Raw genomic sequence first — 19,072 nt, forward strand, 5'->3', positions numbered from 1 at the left:
TTTATTTATTTTCAAATGATATTTTGTATTACGAAATAGTCAAGTCGTATAAAATTGAAACAATGGAAACATTTCCTATGCAGTTACGAATCAAATTTAATGAATGTAAACCAAGAGGTTACGATTTAAACAGCTGGTAATCTTCGGAAACAGTACAAAAACAATTATTTATATCAATATTGTTATCATTATTTTCTGTTATGAATTATGTATTATGTAATATTAACTAGATCTACATACATATATCGAATATATTTGAATGAATTCAAAATATGTATATTCGATTGAAATTTCGAGTCGATTTATATAGATTTCATTCAGATATAAATCGATTCTTTCATCTTTGACATCGCGTCTGTCTAGAACCCAAGATGCTGATATTCGATTCCTATGGAATCGATTAATATATATTCAAAATACTTCTTATATATTTCTATGAAATTGTATACATTCGGAACATAGGTAATATGATTTATTTAATATCGATTCATTCAGATACGATTAATAAATATTTGATAATACGGAATAAGTTTTGATCAGTAATGTGATAAATTCAATAAATGATAATGTCATACGTCAAATTGAGTTTAAATTTTCAACGAATATGTATATAATTACATAAAATGAAAATATTGCTTCTTCCTCTGTATTTAATTGAAGTAGATTCATTCATATTCGATTCGTATAGTTTTAATTTATATATGTATTAGATTATTTCATCTAATTTTGTTTTTTAATCACATCTCGTTTCTTTTGAAACATCTACCCAAGATGCTGATATTCGATTCGTAAGGAATCGATTAATATATATTCAAATTACATGGATTCCTTTTTCTTCTTCTTATTCTGCATTTCTGTGAGATTTATGAAATTGAAATTCGGAACATAGATAATATGATTTATTTAGATTCGATTAATAAAGATTTTTTGATACTGATAAGTTTCGATCAGCTGACGGTAATGTGATAAATTCAATAAATGATAATATCATACTTCAAATTGAGTTTAAATTTTCAAAGTATATAGTATAGAGTATAGAATTACAAAAAATATGTATTTAATTGAAGTAGATTCATTCATATTCGATTCGTATAGTTTTAATTTATATATGTATTCGATTCTTCCGTCTTTTTTTGTTTTTCTATGACATCGCGTCTGTCCAGAAACATCTACCCAAGATGCTGAGAATCGATTCCTATGGAATCGATTAATATATATTCAAAATACTTCTTATATATTTCTATGAAATTGTATACATTCGGAACATAGGTAATATGATTTATTTAATATCGATTCATTCAGATACGATTAATAAATATTTGATAATACGGAATAAGTTTTGATCAGTAATGTGATAAATTCAATAAATGATAATGTCATACGTCAAATTGAGTTTAAATTTTCAACGAATATGTATATAATTACATAAAATGAAAATATTGCTTCTTCCTCTGTATTTAATTGAAGTAGATTCATTCATATTCGATTCGTATAGTTTTAATTTATATATGTATTCGATTCTTCCGTCTTTTTTTGTTTTTCTATGACATCGCGTCTGTCCAGAAACATCTACCCAAGATGCTGAGAATCGATTCCTATGGAATCGATTTCTATGAAATTGCATACATTCGAAACATAGATTCGATTAATAAAGATTTGATGATACTGATAAATTTTTATCAGCTGAAGAAAATGTAATAAATTCAATAAATGATAAAAGTATATATATAGAATTACAAAAAATGGAAAGAAGTTTGGAGATAAAGATTGATAATATTTAACAATTTATGTTGTGCCTTCTTTAAAATCTTGAAATGTAGGTAGGAATAAAGAAGATGGATGAAAAATTTGGAATGCTGAGGATGTTGATGAAATCAAAAAATATTTCTAAATAGATAAATAATGACAAAAAATAAAATTCTAGAAGAGAGGACGGAAATCCGGTGCGTTATTTCAATTCCAAGTTTTCTAGGATGCGTAGGACCCCCGATACTTCTGCTGTATATAAAATTTGTCATTTTCATTAACACTTTTGTCAATATTGATATTTTTTTTATCCTAATATGATATTTGTAAGTTTTGCATTTATTATATTACGAAAATTGTTATTGGAGATGAAATATTTAGTTTTATACCAAAACAAAAATTTTTTAATGGAAATACGATGATTCAATTCACGCTGAAAATAACCGTCGATAATCAAAATCATTTTCTTCGATTGTAAGAATATAGTAGAAGACGAAAACGCGCTAAAAGCCCAGATTATTTTACAACTGCTTCACTTACTAGATTTAGAATGATCTTTTCCCGAAAATAAAACATGTATTCGAAAATAAACATCCTGACATTGGGAAGACCACGACAAAGAACTTGGAAATCATGGCGAGATGTCATGGACTCGAAGAGGTGATTGCACTTTGTTTTTAATAAAATAATTCATTGAATAAATGATAATATATAATTTTACCGATAAATTAAATTAAAAAAAAAAATAAATTAAAAAACTACCTTGTATTCCGCTATAGCGGACTTGACAGCTAAATCCGTCATAATTTTCATCCAAGGAGAATTATGAAGCAGGTCTTCTGAATTCGGTGGGATCCTTTCCTGACAGGACACGGCTCTTTTTAAAGATTGTCTTTTAGTAGAGCTCCAGAGTTCATTAGAAACCAACATATTTTTTTTTAAATAATAAATTATTAAATTTAATCACTATTTAATTCACAGTAATGATTAACTACACTAATTATTTAAGCATGACTTCTGTTCAGATGATTGTGTCTAACTGATGTTGGTTTGGCGTGTGGCTCGGAATATATATAGCTCCGTGAGGTTTTCCGCGTAATATATTTTTTGATTACCGAGAATTAGAGATGTGTGTGTGTGTATAGCGCAACGCACAAAATTTTAAGCTACGGTATATGTGTACTGTTAAAACAAAGCTTTCATTACTATACTTCGTTTCCAACGGACACGGTTGACACGTACGAGTGCGGAAACAGGACTGCAATCAGCAATATATGATAATTTTTTTGATAAAACACAATAATGTAGGTCACAATTTTTTATTGTCTTTTTAGTAAAAGATGAAAGGTGATTTCAATGTTTTACTTGAAACAGATTTTGATTTTGAATCAATTAAATCGTATTTCTTTGGAACTCAAACCAGTCCTCATATTCCAATGTGTTGTCTACGTAATTTTAGTATAATGTACACAAGTTTTTACCCACCCTATAGTTTGCGTTATAAAGAACATATATCATCGACGCAGCCCCTTTTTTTGCTTTCAGGATATTCCAAAAATGTACAATAGAAATAAGACACTGCTTTTTCTCAATCGGGTGACTGTGACGGCCTAAACATTTCTTTCAGTACATTCTTCCGTCCCAATTCTTTCGAATTATTAAAAATCCCTCCAATTTTTACCAGGTCTCTGGTTGTCTTTCCTCCAAAACATTTCCAAACCATTACCGAGCCTCCGCCGTGTTTTACAATCGAGATTACACATGGATCTCGCATCCGTTCTTCCTTTGACTTGCGCACTGAGACTCCAGTCTTCTCTTAAACTCCTTTTCACTGTAGAAGTATTGAAAGTCAGATCCCTAAATTCATTGATCGAGCTGATATCTTTAGGTCCGTAGTTCACGTTAAATATTCCAAAAATGTACAGTAGAAATAAGACACTGCTTTTTGACTTCCCTGTCTAATTTGTCCTACATCTCAATCGGGTGACTGTGACGGCCTAAACATTTCTTTCAGTACATTCTTCCGTCCCAATTCTTTCGAATTACTGAAAATCCCTCCAATTTTTACCGGGTCTCTAGTTGTCTTTCCTCCGAAACATTTCCAAACCATTACCGAGCCTCCGCCGTGTTTTACAGTCGAGATTACACATGGATCTCACATCCGTTCTTCCTTTGACTTGCGCACTGAGACTCCAGTCTTCTCTTAAACTCCTTTTCACTGTAGAAGTATTGAAAGTCAGATCCCTAAATTCATTGATTGAGCTGATATCTTTAGGTCCGTAGATCACGTTTACTGATTAATATAATACGTTTATATTTAGAAGTTGTGGTTTTTCGAGGACGTTCCGAACGTTTTTTATTGCCAAAGTTCTTGTTGGATGGCGCATACAAATTTTTACACGTTGTAGTCCAAAGTACGTCGAGGTATGTTAAATTCGACGGCAATTGTACGGTTACTTTTGCCTAGACTATGAAGATTGCCTATTAATGCACAAGTTTCGACCGATAGCGCCTAGGATTGTAAAATTTTTAATTTACGAGAACGGAAACAATAATTCATGTACGAACGAAGATGTGTTGGTCCAAAAAGTATAAATCACAAAACGTTCTTTCGTTTCACAGGGCTAAATGGGACTAGATTACAACCATACACTTTTCACATGAACTAGATTAGACCTTTTGGAAGAAGATTTACTTATTTTTATGATGAATTCATATCTTTACCATGAAGTGTGTGCTATCCGTTGTTGTACTACTACAATTTGATTCCCCTATCAATTCCCATAGCACATGTAGTACGAATGGTTTTTATATTAGGTAAAGTCCAATACAATTACAAGTAGGAAATTTGCGATGATTCTAAAATAATTGGACTTATGTTAAGGTTCTATTATTTATATAATAAGACACGAGGAAGATTCAACCATCATGTGGATACGGTTAGTTCCCCCACAAGAATGGCAAAACTATGGTTAACTCTTTACTACCAGATCAATTAGCGTGCCGTATCGAATCCCCTTGACGTTGGCGATCAGCATGGCAAAACTCTCTCTATCTTGAGGCTTGTTTCCTTCCAATTCGTCTACGACCTTCAACTTTACCTGTCATAATCAACTGGAGGATATTAAACCGGTTACCACGCATTATGTGTCCCAAATAACCAACTCAAGGTTCCACAAACAGATATCCAAGATAAAGGAAATATATTAAGGTAGATGAGGTTGTCCCGACCTTCTGGAACTATATTCTTTGTTTATAACTTCTACAGTTCTGACACCAGAAAATTGTCTATCTTTTTCGCACAACGATCTAACCTATAATTCATCGCAGCCTTTTGGTGAATGGACTAGCTTGCGATTTGGATTCGTGGTATTTTTATTGGGATAATTTCCAAAAAAAAAAATAACTTTGGTTTAAATTTTGGGGTTTCATCTATTGCGCAAACTTAAATTTAAACGGGTACAGTATAAGATCTTTTACTAATTAGGTTTAAAAATGGAAAAAAAAGTTTTAGAATTCAGATTCAGGCATATGGAGTAGAGATCGACCACGAAAGAGTTGGAGTGACAACCTAGAGCCAAGATATCGACGAAGGAATAAGCTTTAGACCTATAATGGAAGAAAAAATAATAATAAAATGATCTGAAATCAGCATTGAATCTAGCTTGAGCTTGCTTTACATGAAAAAAACATATATGGCATTCCTAAATATGCCTTAACAGCTCCAAATTGGATCCAAAAAGTAATTTTTTTTAAATAGAATCGTATCTTGTTTAAATCTGAGTGTTTAGCCTACTTCTGAGCTCTTCTTGAGGAATGCTTCTATTGTAGGAAAACGTTGACTGGACCAAGCAGCTTATGGATGGCTTATTGGGGGATTTAATTGGATACAGCTGCAGCAAATTAAAGCTTGAAGCCAGATTTTTATTTCCCTTTTCCGTACATCATACTCTTATAATTTTTTTTACGTGTCAAGAGGATTTCCCAGTTGATTTTTATTCAATAGTACATAAAATTTCATACTGGTTTTTCCCGTTTTGTAATTCAAGTTTCATTTTTGATACACGATTTCTTATTATGGTAACGATATGGCGAGTTTATTGATGGAAATTTGTCAACAAATTATACTAATTTTATTCAATTACAAAACTATTTAATTGCAAAATTGCGTGTGACCAAACAAAGGAAAAGTTATTTTTCCTACGACGCTAAGAAAGTGACGTTTCTGTGTGATAACAACAACTATTTTGTTTTGCCCAATGCAAAACTTTTTAGGAAAGAAAATAAATAATAGAATATTATAAACATTTTATTTATTGAGCGATATAATGTACTTAATGATATAACTCATTCATTGTCATTCATTAATTTGGACAAAACAAATAATTTCAGAAAATTTAAAATTTAAGGTTATGCAAAATCATCGAAATGAAACTGTCAACTGTCAATATTGAAGTGGCTAGAGTGACATTTAAGGAAGTTAAAGTTATCTACTCCAGAACGTTCCGAAAGCGTTTTGCAGTGTCACTTTCACTACATAGAACACTCAAAAAGCAATTAATACAGAACAAACAACTTTTAAATGGCGTCGTCTAAAAAGCAATATTAAATTTATTGAAAACCCGTTCGATTTCAAGAAAAAAGTAAACTATTCCTCTTATCAGAGATTTCAGACAACTAGATATGCAGATTCATCCAATGCTACAATTAAATATTGATATACCTCCACTATGGTTGATTAGAACTCCGAGCTTTGACATAAGTTTGAATATCTTTTACGAGGCAGAAACGCCGGCCTCCATAATAAATCAGAACTTTAACTCGAAACTCTCCATGTATTCTAACTTCCACATAATATACACTGATGCATCCAAAACCTCAAATGGATTTGGTGCTGTTCTTATAAATCTAAATATAAATTACATGCATATACAGCTGGAATATATGCTACACTACAAGCTTTGGTCAAACAGGTGGGTGCCTTCTCATCAAGAAAAAAAAGACAACGAAGATGCTGATAAACACGAAAAAGAAGTTGCTCCAAAATTGTTTTTAATCTTTTCGCTTATAGATTACCATAGAGAAAAATCATTATTTCAAATCATTAAATATACATCATAGTTTTGTAAATATGAAATTCAAAATAATTCAGTTTTTAGACACCTTTTGATTGTTATTGATCCATTTTGAATTAGATATTGGACAGTTCCATTCTTCCATTTGTACAAAATTGCGCAAAAAACCTCTTGTCTTGAACTTATAAATCTTTCACTGCTTGATCATTGTCTTTGTCTAGAGGACCTAAAGCTAGTCTTGTACGTGTTTTTTCTGGCCAAAACCAGTACTTACCAGTCTCACTATCATTAATTTTAACTCCAGACTTTCTACTATACAACTGTTTTTCTTATAAATGGAATACTAGTTATCCAGTCAATATCTTTTTGGTCTAAAACATTGGATAAATTTTTTCTTAGTTTGATTTTATCCTATAAGTTCTAAAAATATCTAAAATTTTTTGACTAAAGAAGGATTAGCACTCCATCATTAAAAATTGGTCTAAGTTGATTCGCTGAATCATTAGAAGATGACTACTCCGGAAAACATTAAATTAGCGGAGGAAATTGTTCTAAGCGACCGGTGCTTAAAAACAAAACTATTGTCTTGTTGGAGTATAAGGAGAAAGAATAGATGCATTAAATTTTCTAACATACACGTCAGAATTGTAACAAAATTGTTTTTCAAATAGTATATAATCGATGTAAGTTCTTGAGCTTTAATTTCCATATAGAAGACATGATGATTCTGTCGCAGATTAAGGCTACGGTAGGTTATCTAACCTTTCCTCAGATTACGTTGCCGATACTCTACTATAGAGTAACTACCAATCTTCATGTTTCAAAACGTCTCTCTGCCACCACCTCCTTTCTTTTCTCTCAGTATTTGCAGCGATAATGATGAACGCAGCACCTCCATTTTTCGAGCTCAACAGTATTGACAATATACATTTTTATGTTGGCAATATTTCGTATCTGTCATTGCCTTTATACAGGGTGCCGCAATAGAACGTGCATTTATTAACTATAGGATAAAAAAATAAATACCTAAGATATTGTTGAAATAAAAGATATGATGATTAGGTAATTAAATGAAGTTTATTTTTTAAAAATAACATCATATGAATGACGGCCCTCTCGAAGACGACACTTCTCTCTTGTAAATAAATCTGGAGCGATTGCCGCCATTTCCTGGCGGATATTTTCCTTTAGCTGACTGATGTCCCTCGGATTGTTCACGTAGACTTTATGTTTTAGGTGTCTCCATAAAAAAAAATCAGTAGGCGTCAAGTTAGAGCTACGTGGCGGCCAAGGGATATCAACTCTTTTGGAAATTTGGAAACATCTGTTTTACAGCCACCATAGAGTCATTTGATGTGTGACAAGTCGTTCCGACTTGTTGGAACCAAGTTCTCGCATTCGCTATTCTCGATCTCGCAAGTTCCGGAGTCAAATATTCATCTAAATCGCAACATAGCGGTCGGTGTTAACGGTGATGTTTCGTCCTCATGATTCTTTGAAGAAAATGATCTACTTTAGGACTATGCAGTGGTTTTGGACGGTTAATTTTTGGATTTTTTCGATCGAGTAACGACAATTTGGCGGATTTACGAACCCATTTAAATGAAAATTAGCCTCATCTGAAAGAAGGATGTTGTCAAAAGTGGAAAATCGATTAACCTTGCTCCAAAGTCGACATATTTTAATTCCTGTGTTAACTGGATGCAATTTACGATCCAACTTCAAAATTCGCTGTAAACTTCGTCGCGACAAGTTTAAATCCGCCTGTCGACGTTTGTCTGTGGTCCTAGAAGTTCTTGGACGACCTTTTGCTGGTGGTTTAAACGTGGAACCGGTCTTAAATTTGCACTCGGAGCTTCATTAATGTGTTTCAAGCTTAATCTCTTGCCAAGACGTATAAACGACCGTTCTAGTAAAACGTGCGAACATAAAAAGCGCGACGCTTTCCGTCGAAGCGACTCTTGGTTATTAAAACTCGACGAGTGCAACTGTCCAACCACGCTAGGCTCCCCCCGCCCACGCACCGTTTACCACGCGAAAAAAGATGATGGAATATGCACGTTCTATTGCGCCACCCTGTATTATATAAATTGAACGCGTAATCAACGCGCATTCTATTCGTGGGAAATATATATGTGATTTCCTATGCTGTGTCTAACCTCGTATGAAGAAGAATACAAAATAAGCAACGATCTTGTAAAGACAAAGATTAAGTTGTAAAACTTTTTGTGTTAGATAAAATTATCTAATATTTATCTAAGAGCATGCAAATTCAATTCTGATTCAGATCGAGGTTATTTAAAGAAAAACAATTGATAATTGTAGGAAAAAATTTGGTATTACTAGAAACATTTATGACTACATCGTAAATTTTAACTGGAGCAGGCTAAGTAATTTTTATGACTGTGCTCGTAATTATTGAGCCAATTTTTTTTTGAAATTCCATTTATTTGTAACTTTATATATACGATAAATGAACATATTTTGGATTTTATTTATTAATTCTGGGTATTTACTGGAAAATTTCTGTAATTGTGTGAGTTAATAATGGCGATTTTCCTTTGTAATTAAGGCAGCACAATTCTGTTTTTTTTTTTTTTTGGAAAACTTCAATGCACCACAATATTCGCAAACAACGTCCATTGACCCAATGCGAACACAGTAATCGTATCGAAACGCTGCTCGATTCAAATTAGTACTTCATAAGGTTTGTTCCAGCCTACTAATCGGAACCGTACTTGGAACGGTTATTTCCGGTATGCACGGTTCTTATAACAGTACTTGCTATCAACCAAGTATCGAAAAGACCGTCCCAAACCATACCTAAGTCGGTTGGAACACAAATAAGAATAACCGCCACGTTGGAACACTTAATTTCTATTGCACAGAATCGTCACCGTACCGAGGACGATTTTTTGATGGATTGGAACGAACCTATTCGACCAAGATTCGATTGAATTGGTCGCGGAATCGTTAATAATAATATATAAGCTAATACAAACTCTAAACCAACTAGTTAATTTCAAAACTTCAGATGTCAAATTTTCAGTCATAGTTAACCATAGATAACATTACGTTTAACTGACAGTTGCGTTTTGTTGTTCCGTGTCAGTTGCGTTTTGTTATTCCGTGTCAGTTGCGTTATGTTATTCCGTGTCAGTTGCGTTTTGTTATATAATTTTTAACAAATGATGGGCTAGATTGATGTTTTGGCTGATACATTTTTCTGTTTGTTGCGTTTTGTTATATCACGTCCAACGGAAACGGAATAAAAAGTCATATGTCCTTTTACTGGTTCTCAGCTACCTCTCCACAAATTTTCAGCCGTATCGATTTGGCGGTTATTGAAATAAAAATAGTGTAACTAACACAACTTTCTTTTATACATATATACATTACTAAAGTCGATTATAATATAAAATATTTTGTTTGAAGCCAATTAGAATTTCATGATTTTAATATAAAAAGTGATTCTGTTTATATTTTGTTATCAAAACGTTTTATATAATGGGTCAAAAACAGCTAGTTCGGTACTTCTTTTGTTTAAAAAATTCTAAATATCTGTTCTGATAATCACGTCAATTTCAATTTGCGAAACTTGTATCACATCCCGCATTCCAAGATGCTAAATATCTCGTGTTTCATATGATTTAGAATATTATATTTTATGTTAAGATAGACTTTTTAATGTTGATACGAGGTGTAAACGAAAAATATAGTAAATTATATTAGTACTGCAAGGTTTATTTCAAAATTACTTTCAAACAAAGAGGACCAAAATTTAAATGCAGCATAGCGCTATATTATGATTAAGAAGAACCCTATTGACCCTTTTTCTTCGCACACACGTTTGCAACAACATTTAAAACTGCTAGAAATAAACAATAAGAGTCAAGCACCCAAATCCTAGAAAAAAAAGGTGACTGGACGAAAAATAAATTGTAAAAAGCGATCCTTTTGCAATTATCTAGAAGAAATCTTCCAGCCTAACGAACTTGCGACATAAAACCTTCTTGGAAGGAACACACATATTGGTTACTCCTAAAGAAACAAGAACAAATCTGAGCCCAAAGAAAAACTCTTTAAAAACCTATTTCTGATAAGACTGAAAACAATCAGAGAAGAAAATATGCTCATTATCAACTACCAAACATCTTAAAGAGAAAGAAAGGAGAAAAAACACGAAAAATTGAAGGAAACAGGAGGGGGAAATAGCACCACCCTTACCGAAACAATTAGGAACGAAGGAAAAAAGGTAGGGCAAAAATAATGTGCAAAAAACGATTCTTTTTGAAAATCTAACAGCGAAAAGAAATAGTCACAGAAAAACTTCTTGGAGGAAGACACAAAGCCGAATCAGATGAGTTACTCCCCAATAAAATAGAAATAAAGTTGAAACCGAAAACCTATTTCTGAAAAGATGCTTCAAACATTTGAAAAGAAGGAAAGATAGAGAAGGAACTGGAGGAAACAATATAGGACTGGCTCTGTTCTCGGCTATGTTTCAGCTAGTTAAATAGTCTATCTTCAATTTTAGACACAGTGGAGTTGAAATGATGCCAAATCGTGCTGGTCAATATCCCTAATGTCTGTAATATAACAAGTCTTTGAAAACCTATTTTTAGTCTTTTAAAAAGTCTCCGAAGAATCTTAAAACTATTATAGAAGATCATATGCACCAAATATCTTAAAGGGAATTAAGGGAAGAGAAGGACGACGCACTGAAGCTTTCCTTGGACTCATTAGTTGAGCTTGTTTGATACCAACAATGTCGTTTTATTGGAGCTCCCCTCGTAATATTCATAATTACTAATAAAATTCTATTTGAGGTTGTATTTCAGACGAATAAGGATGAGACTACATAAAAAGAGTATAATTTTTTAATATATAGACATTTGTAATACTTTTATGAGGTTATAAATTTGATTTATATTGTCTATTTCAGATAAAGTTCCTAATTTTCACCGTTTATCCTTGCGGAAACTCTAATTTATTTGCTAGTTTTATCAGCAAAGTTTTAATATTTTGACCTAAATGTTCAAAAAGCTTATAAATTATCGACTCATTATTTTTTTTAGGTTAAATCGAACATGTGTCGTTTGTCATATTCATTTATCGGTAATTAAGACAATATAAACAGACTTTATTTGTATATTTTACCGAAACTGGAATAAGAGATAAAGGATTTGCAATCACGGAAGTCGTGCTAAAATTTATTAAAGATAAATTACTGATAAACGTTAATATACAAGGGTCAGTCTCCTTTCCCTAATTCTAACCTAATTTTCAAACGACATCTGTCACAAGGTGCTGTCAATCTGGTTTAAAAATTGAAATGGTTCCAGTAAAGTATTACGAGGGCTATATAGAAAGAAAGAAAAGTGCCAAAATTTTTTTCATCAATCAAATTAATGTCATCATCAACCTTTATGTTGCGACATCACTTTTCGACATAATTTTTTGGGTATCTCATAGGACAGGAGATAACTTTTTAACTGTAGTTTTGAAAAATAAATCAGTTTTTAAAACGTCACGGCGCGGCAGCTGGAAATCTGCCATAGCGGAACTATGATACATGAAATAAAATTGTGGAATCAACTTTTGAAGAAATATCAAACGTCTCTGATTATTTTGGCAATGAAAAAAGTTAATATTTATGTATATTTATTGTTCACGTGAAAATTGAGTCGATTTCAAGAAAATTCCTGATAATGTTTAATTTATTTTAAGACTTGGTTCACAGTTAGACATTCAGAGAAAATTTTTGTTTTGGCACGGTTAATGTAAAGTAAGCAGAACAGCAATATTTCCGACGAAAAGAAAAAAACTTAAAATTTAATTTTGTTAAAGATTATTACGATAATTTCTCGTATAAATTTAATTTGAACTTGTGATAGACTGTTTCCAAGTGTTTGAATTACAAATCTGAAGTGTTTCTCAAGTAGTACAATAATTGATCTACGAGATATATTATCACCACATGTTACCGAATAATTGCAGATCATAGATCAAACTACTAAAAACGTTAGTGAAATTATTTAAACTCAAATCTAACAATGTGGGAATTAAATTTGTCGGTTATACTACACTGGACAACAAAAATCAATTTATTTTGAATGTATCATAGCCACGAAACAATTTCAGCTCTGTAACTTAATAATAAAATTTTTTTTAGCAAAATTCCTGTTTACATTTGAACAACCCTCGTATGTAAGAGATACACTGGCATACAAGTTGAAGAAATGTATTGTATATGGTGTATAATACGAAGTTGTATCTTAAGAGAAGGAACAAATACAGTTAAGACGATTTTTAGAGCAATGTCTAAGAGCTCTAGCAAAAATCGAAGAGATCCGTAGGTACCTCATCCAGAAACGCAAAACGAAGATGAAAGAGATGATTTATAGTATCAAGTAAATGACACTAGCATCGAATAGGAGATTCTTGATTTCGGTTAAAGATCCGGTTGCAATTTGGGCTTACTCTATGGTTTAACTAGACCGCATTTAGAAGTTTGAACCAAATTCGAAGATTAACTAACCGAGAAGAGGGTTTTTAGAATATTGAACCAGAAATTTATCAAAAACATCCACTTTCTGGCAAATCTATTTCTATGGATGGTTCCAGAAGTAGCTGGCCCAATAAAGAAAACGAAAATTTTCAACGTAATCTTCTTTTAGCTCCATACACTTTTTCCAACGATGTTCAATAACTTGTGTGATCACCGAGACATTTTTTCAAGTCTGGGAACAGAACATAATCCGAGAGGACTAAATCTGTCGAATAGGGTGTACGAGGTAGCAATTCAAACTTTAATTTGTTAATTTTGGCCATTGCAATAACGGATGTATGAGCTGGTGCAGTGTCTTGATGAGACAACACTTTTTTATTAGCCAAATGCTGCTGTTTTTGCTTGACTTTATCGACCAAACGTTGCAATAAGTTCGCATAGTACTCGGCGTTGATAGTTTTTCCTTTATCAAGAAAATTATCCCACGTGCATCCCAAAAAACCGACGCCATGACCTTGCCTGCAAATGGAACGGTCTTTGTTTAGGGTATGTAATGATGGACCCACGTTTTATACATGGTTGTGAAACGGCTTTATTTCTGTGAAACGTTGCCGAAACCTCGATGGAAACAGCATTTGTTTACAAATTCACTGAAAACGTCCACTATTTATGGCTGCTAAACAAATACAAATACATTAGACATTAAATTGTGTACTTTTTAATACAGTGATATTGCCGCCATCTCTAAGGCAGGCCAGGTACTTCTGAGACCATCCCCGTATATGTTTATTTAAATATTGAAAAATGTATGTTTTGTTTTTTACATTTTGCAATAAAAATAAATGTGTTTAGAAAAGTTAAAGTCAAATGAAATTTTATTTTGAACCGAAACGTATTCTACGTCTATAGAGAATAAAAAAAAACATAAAAAGTCAAGTATCGGTAATAAAAAAAGGACGTAGCCACAAAACTAAAATAAGTAAAATAACGAGACCATTTCACGGTTTACACGGGCATTAAAATGAGGTAAAATGGAATCGAGCGATTAATTTTTTCAAGTGAATAAAATGTATCTAAAACATGCATGCACTAAAACGTTCTAATCTAATAGTTCAGTTTAAATATCGTGGATTATTTTTTTTTGTCATTAGTGAAAAGGATGCGGGATGAGACGTTACGGTGATCGTAAAGAATTTATGATTATTTTAACGTTACGTATTTGAATCCCAACCAAATTAGTCATGGGAAAGTGTGAAAAGTAGTTGGGACGTTTTTCGGAAATAACATTCTGGTGAAACATCTTCAAGACGCTGTTTCTGTTACATTGTGAGCCAACGCGGCGCCCATCTTGGGCACAGCTTTCCATTATGTGATATACCGCACTTTTTGAAACGCCTACTATGTCTACCAGTTCGCGCACATTCAGTCGACGATCGTTCAGTACCGCTTTGAGTATTTCCTTCAACATTTCTTGAGTTGTTACCTCATTTGGCCGACCAATGGTTTTGGCAGGTCGTACGGCCTCGTTTAAACTCCGCTACCCAATATTTTACTGTCGATAACGAAGGAGCAGTCTCACCAAGAGTAGAAGCAAAAACTGCCACCTCTAGGTCAGTCCAAGTACTTCGGGGACCATCCTCGTAGTTTGGACGTCACTCTGACACCGACTCTCTAGGATATTATGTTGGTGTGGAAGATTATTTAGAAATCTAGCAAGCACATCCCTCAATATTCGAGATTCGTGCTAAATACTCCATAGTTTCGATATCAAAAACTTCTAGGTTATTCTCCTGAGATGTTTGCTGAAGAATAACAACAGATCAAAAATTTTTTGGTCACTCGCACAAAAAATTTAATTTAAAATCAATTTTGTAAATTAAATGAATTGCGTATCTGTAATTTTTTACTTATTACTCATAAAAACAAACAGAAAATTAGAACCCCTGCCATAAATAAATATCATATACGAGTGTCTTAAGATATTTAATGTAGTTATAGGAATTATAAGTAAACCCAATGAAAGTTTCTGAAATTATTGGATCATAATTAAATTTCCGGCAGCAGTTTACATACAAGGATCAATAATAAAAAAGCTGTTGAAGCATTACTTTTTTTGTAGGCTAAAATTTTGATAATTAAAGACAGAAACTATTTGTACATGAAATAAGCGAGTTGTCAATGTCAGATAATATTATGATAAAGACAAAAATGAGGTCGAAACTTCAAAAATCGTTTCTATCTATTTTTTATAATAGATCTAAAATCAAGATCATTTATTCAAGCAAATAAATAGTTTTACATAGCAATTTTAAGCGTTATTTTTAATGAAAAACAAATCTGTTGTAGATTTTATCAATTCTAATATTATATTGATATTAGAAATGTTATTTTTTTCAAATAGGTTCGAGGTTGCTTTTGGTTTGTGACAAACACTTATTGGCGTAGCAACCAATTTTATTCTGCCCAGAGTTTCAATGACAAATTGAGAAATTGAAGGGTCATACTCTAAATAAAAATAATACTTATTGTCAAAAATTAATTTGAATAGCATTTTTTTCCAAATATAGATAGGAAGAACCACATTTTGTCTAAATAAAGGAAGGGGAACTTTGTGTCCAAATTTAAATTCGTCCAAATAAAACTTTGAAGAATCATTTTGTCCCGGAATAATTTTGAAAAGCCAAAATAAAGATGGGGAAAGCCTCTTGTCCAAATCAAAATTTCAAAAGTCGTGTTTTGTTCAATCCAAAAAATGAACAACCATTTTTTGTTCAAAATCGATTTAAAGATCCGTTTTTTATCCAACTAAAAATGGAGGGAGCCATTTTTTATTCAAAGTTTAAAAATTATTTTTTTCTAAAATTCAATATAAGCTATGTCCAAATGAAACCAGTTAAAGCAATTTGTCGTTAAAATAAAAATAAGGTAGTAAAAAGAGCTTCCTTTGTCCAAATTAGAATTTAAAGTCATTTTTTGTCCAAATAAAAACAGATAAAAACATTTGTGTCCAAAAAAAATTTGAAAAGCAATGTCTTGTCCAAATGTGGAAAGGAAGAGCCACTTTTTGTCCAAATAAAGCTTAGAAGAATAATTATTTTCTCAGAAAAGCCTCATTTGTTCAAATGAAAATCTCAAAAGTCGTATTTTGTTCAATTGAAAATATAAACGACCATATTTTGTTTAAAATCAATTTGAATTTGAATTTTTCATCTAACTAAAAAGGGAGAGAACCATTTTTGTCCAAATACAGTTAGGAAGAGTCACTTTTTGTTCAAAATTAATTTAAACTACTTTTGGTCTAAATAGAAATAGAGAAAACAATTCTTTGTTTTGTCCAAATGAAATCAGTAATAGCCAGGGAGAACTCCTTTGTCCAAATTAGGATTTAAAGTCAATTTTTGTCCAAATTCAATTTTAAAATGCCATTTTTTGTCCAACTAAAGATAGAAAAATATCATTTTGGAGCAAAATGGAGCTTAATAGTTATTTATTGTTCAAATGAATATAGGAAGATCCACTTTTTGTCCAAAGGGAGCTACTTTTTATTAAATAAAGTCATTTTTTGTGTATCTTAATATAGATGGAGACAGGTTGAGCCATTTCTACCCCTAACTAAAGGTGGAGAAAGCCATTTTTCGTCGAAATTAGATACCGAAAAGTCATGTTTTCACCAAAATCAATTTGTAAAGCTATTTTTGTCCAAATAAAAATAGAAAATAGCCATCTGTCGTCAAAATAAAAATAGGAAGAGCGTCTTTCGACAAAATAATAATTTGAAGTCATTTTTCGTCCAAAATCAATTTTAGAAGCCAACTAAAGATAGGAAGAGCCATTTTTTTTTTCATACAAAAATAGAGAGAATCATTTTTTGTTCAAATTAAAATATGAAAAATCGTCTCTTGTCCGAAATATATAAATCATTGTCCAAATGAAGACTGCAATAGCTAATTTTCCTAAAAATTAAAACTGAGCAAGGGATTTTTCGTTTAAAATTCTTTTTTGCCAAATAAAAATATTATATTCACATAAAATAATTGATCTAATATACAGATATGTCGTTTCCGACAGCTCCCGTAAAAAATCCAAAAGATCAAAATCTGGGGATATCGGTGGCCATTCTATCTATCCATCAGTCTGAGAAGCAGCATCGAGAAACGCGGGAGAGGCAAGTTCAGGATTAGGAAACAAATTCTTCTTGTATGTATTCTTACTTTAGCTGGACGTCGAGTATATAATTCCCTAGTCCAGCTTAATTTGCTCTATATTTAAATCTGTTAATTTATAAAATATCAATTCAGCATTCCAGTTAAACGAATCATATTTAAAGGCTTCTCACAATAAAAATGGCCATTAAAATGAGAAAGTTGCGATGGTTTTTTAGTATAATCACAGCCTCGTATATACATATACAAGTATTTCTAAAATTAGAAAGTTATCAAGAATATATATATCAAATAAAAATAACTTCCTTGGGTTCAAATCAGTCATAAAGTGTTTATTATTAGAAATAAGTAGATATTTTGGGTATTTCCCTTCCCGATTTATTCGATAGCCTATTTCCTACTGAAAAATACCATCTACCGATAAATTACATGGAAAGTGCAACACGGAAGGTTATTTTTACATTTTGTATTTTTTTTTATACCAATTAAATGTTCAAGTTTTGATAAGAAACCGGGATCTCCAGTCGATAAAGGACACGCGCTATAACTGAAACGTGCTTTACAATTGAGTACTTTGTATATCTGCTAAAACCGTTTGTATTTAAAAAAGTTGTAAATAGCGAAAAACTCACCTTCAAGGAAGCCATGTCGGAGACAGATCTATGAGTTTGTATCGTTTCCAGTTGATCTAGGCACCAATCCAACTCTTCCATGGTTTCCATTGCTAGTTTCATGTATGCTTCATCTGAAACAACAAGTCGAAATGTGGTTGAGAATTTGGCCATAGATTCAGGAATATTCCTATATCTAGCTGACGGTAAATCTTCTATTAAATTTTTACTTTCTTGTAGATTGTTTCGGGGAGTCGTTTTGGCTTTACAGCCCCTTTGCACCTATGTCTGCGTCCCACTTTCCTAGGTGTTGGTACTAATCCTTCAAGCCTTTTAACGAAAGGGGCAGAACATTCGTACAGAAGACCGATTACCAATTTCTCATCGTTTCTGGTCATCATGAAAAGTTCTTCAGACTTGTCTTAGACCTGGAGTGTTTCTCCAGTAAGACTCCATCTGATTCTTTAACCATTCGTTAATGATGTGGTTACATTGAGGTTCTGGTCCAGGTTATGGAATGTTTGCCCAATTTTCAGCAAGGATGTCCACTTCCTTATTTCCTGGTATACCCTGGTGGCCAGGGATTACTTTATAGTTGTTAGCCAGTACTTTTAGAGTTTGTTTCCACTCCCATACTAATTTGAATGTGCAATCAATAGGTTCCTTCAAGGCACTTTGGCTATCTGAGGTAATGTTTATTGCTTGTTTATTGCTAGCTAAAGTGATGTTCCTAGAGATATGGAGAGCTTGCATTTTGGTTCAGTTCAGACCCTTGCACTAGCTTCGAATTGTCTGTATACCAAAGAGATACGTTTCGAGTTTTCGTTAGTTTTTTATTGCCCCATGATTGACGATCTTTGACTTTCTTATCCATGACTGACTTAAACGTCCTGTTTCCCAATCTTTCTTAAAGTCTGGTATAAACTTGAGCCGATTAAAATAGCTGTTATAAGGTAACTTTGGTTT

At 32.4% G+C, this 19,072-nt stretch overlaps 1 protein-coding gene across 44 annotated transcripts in view; it reads right to left on the bottom strand.

Moving 5' to 3' along the window:
• LOC130903946 (cAMP-specific 3',5'-cyclic phosphodiesterase) overlaps nt 1-19,072 on the bottom strand; it is a 248,370-nt gene that overhangs the window by 16,249 nt on the left and 213,049 nt on the right. For 43 of the 44 annotated variants that reach the window (XM_057816398.1, XM_057816384.1, XM_057816392.1 and 40 more), the window contains one exon: nt 18,128-18,240. In XM_057816398.1, coding sequence (XP_057672381.1) covers nt 18,128-18,240 — 113 coding nt within the window. Of the gene's footprint in view, nt 1-2,508; nt 2,939-18,127; nt 18,241-19,072 lie in introns of those variants that run through there. The other variant, XM_057816401.1, reaches the window with a different exon arrangement.

Source organism: Diorhabda carinulata, chromosome 2, assembly GCF_026250575.1.
Source record: "Diorhabda carinulata isolate Delta chromosome 2, icDioCari1.1, whole genome shotgun sequence".
NCBI classification, from domain to species: domain Eukaryota; kingdom Metazoa; phylum Arthropoda; class Insecta; order Coleoptera; family Chrysomelidae; genus Diorhabda; species Diorhabda carinulata.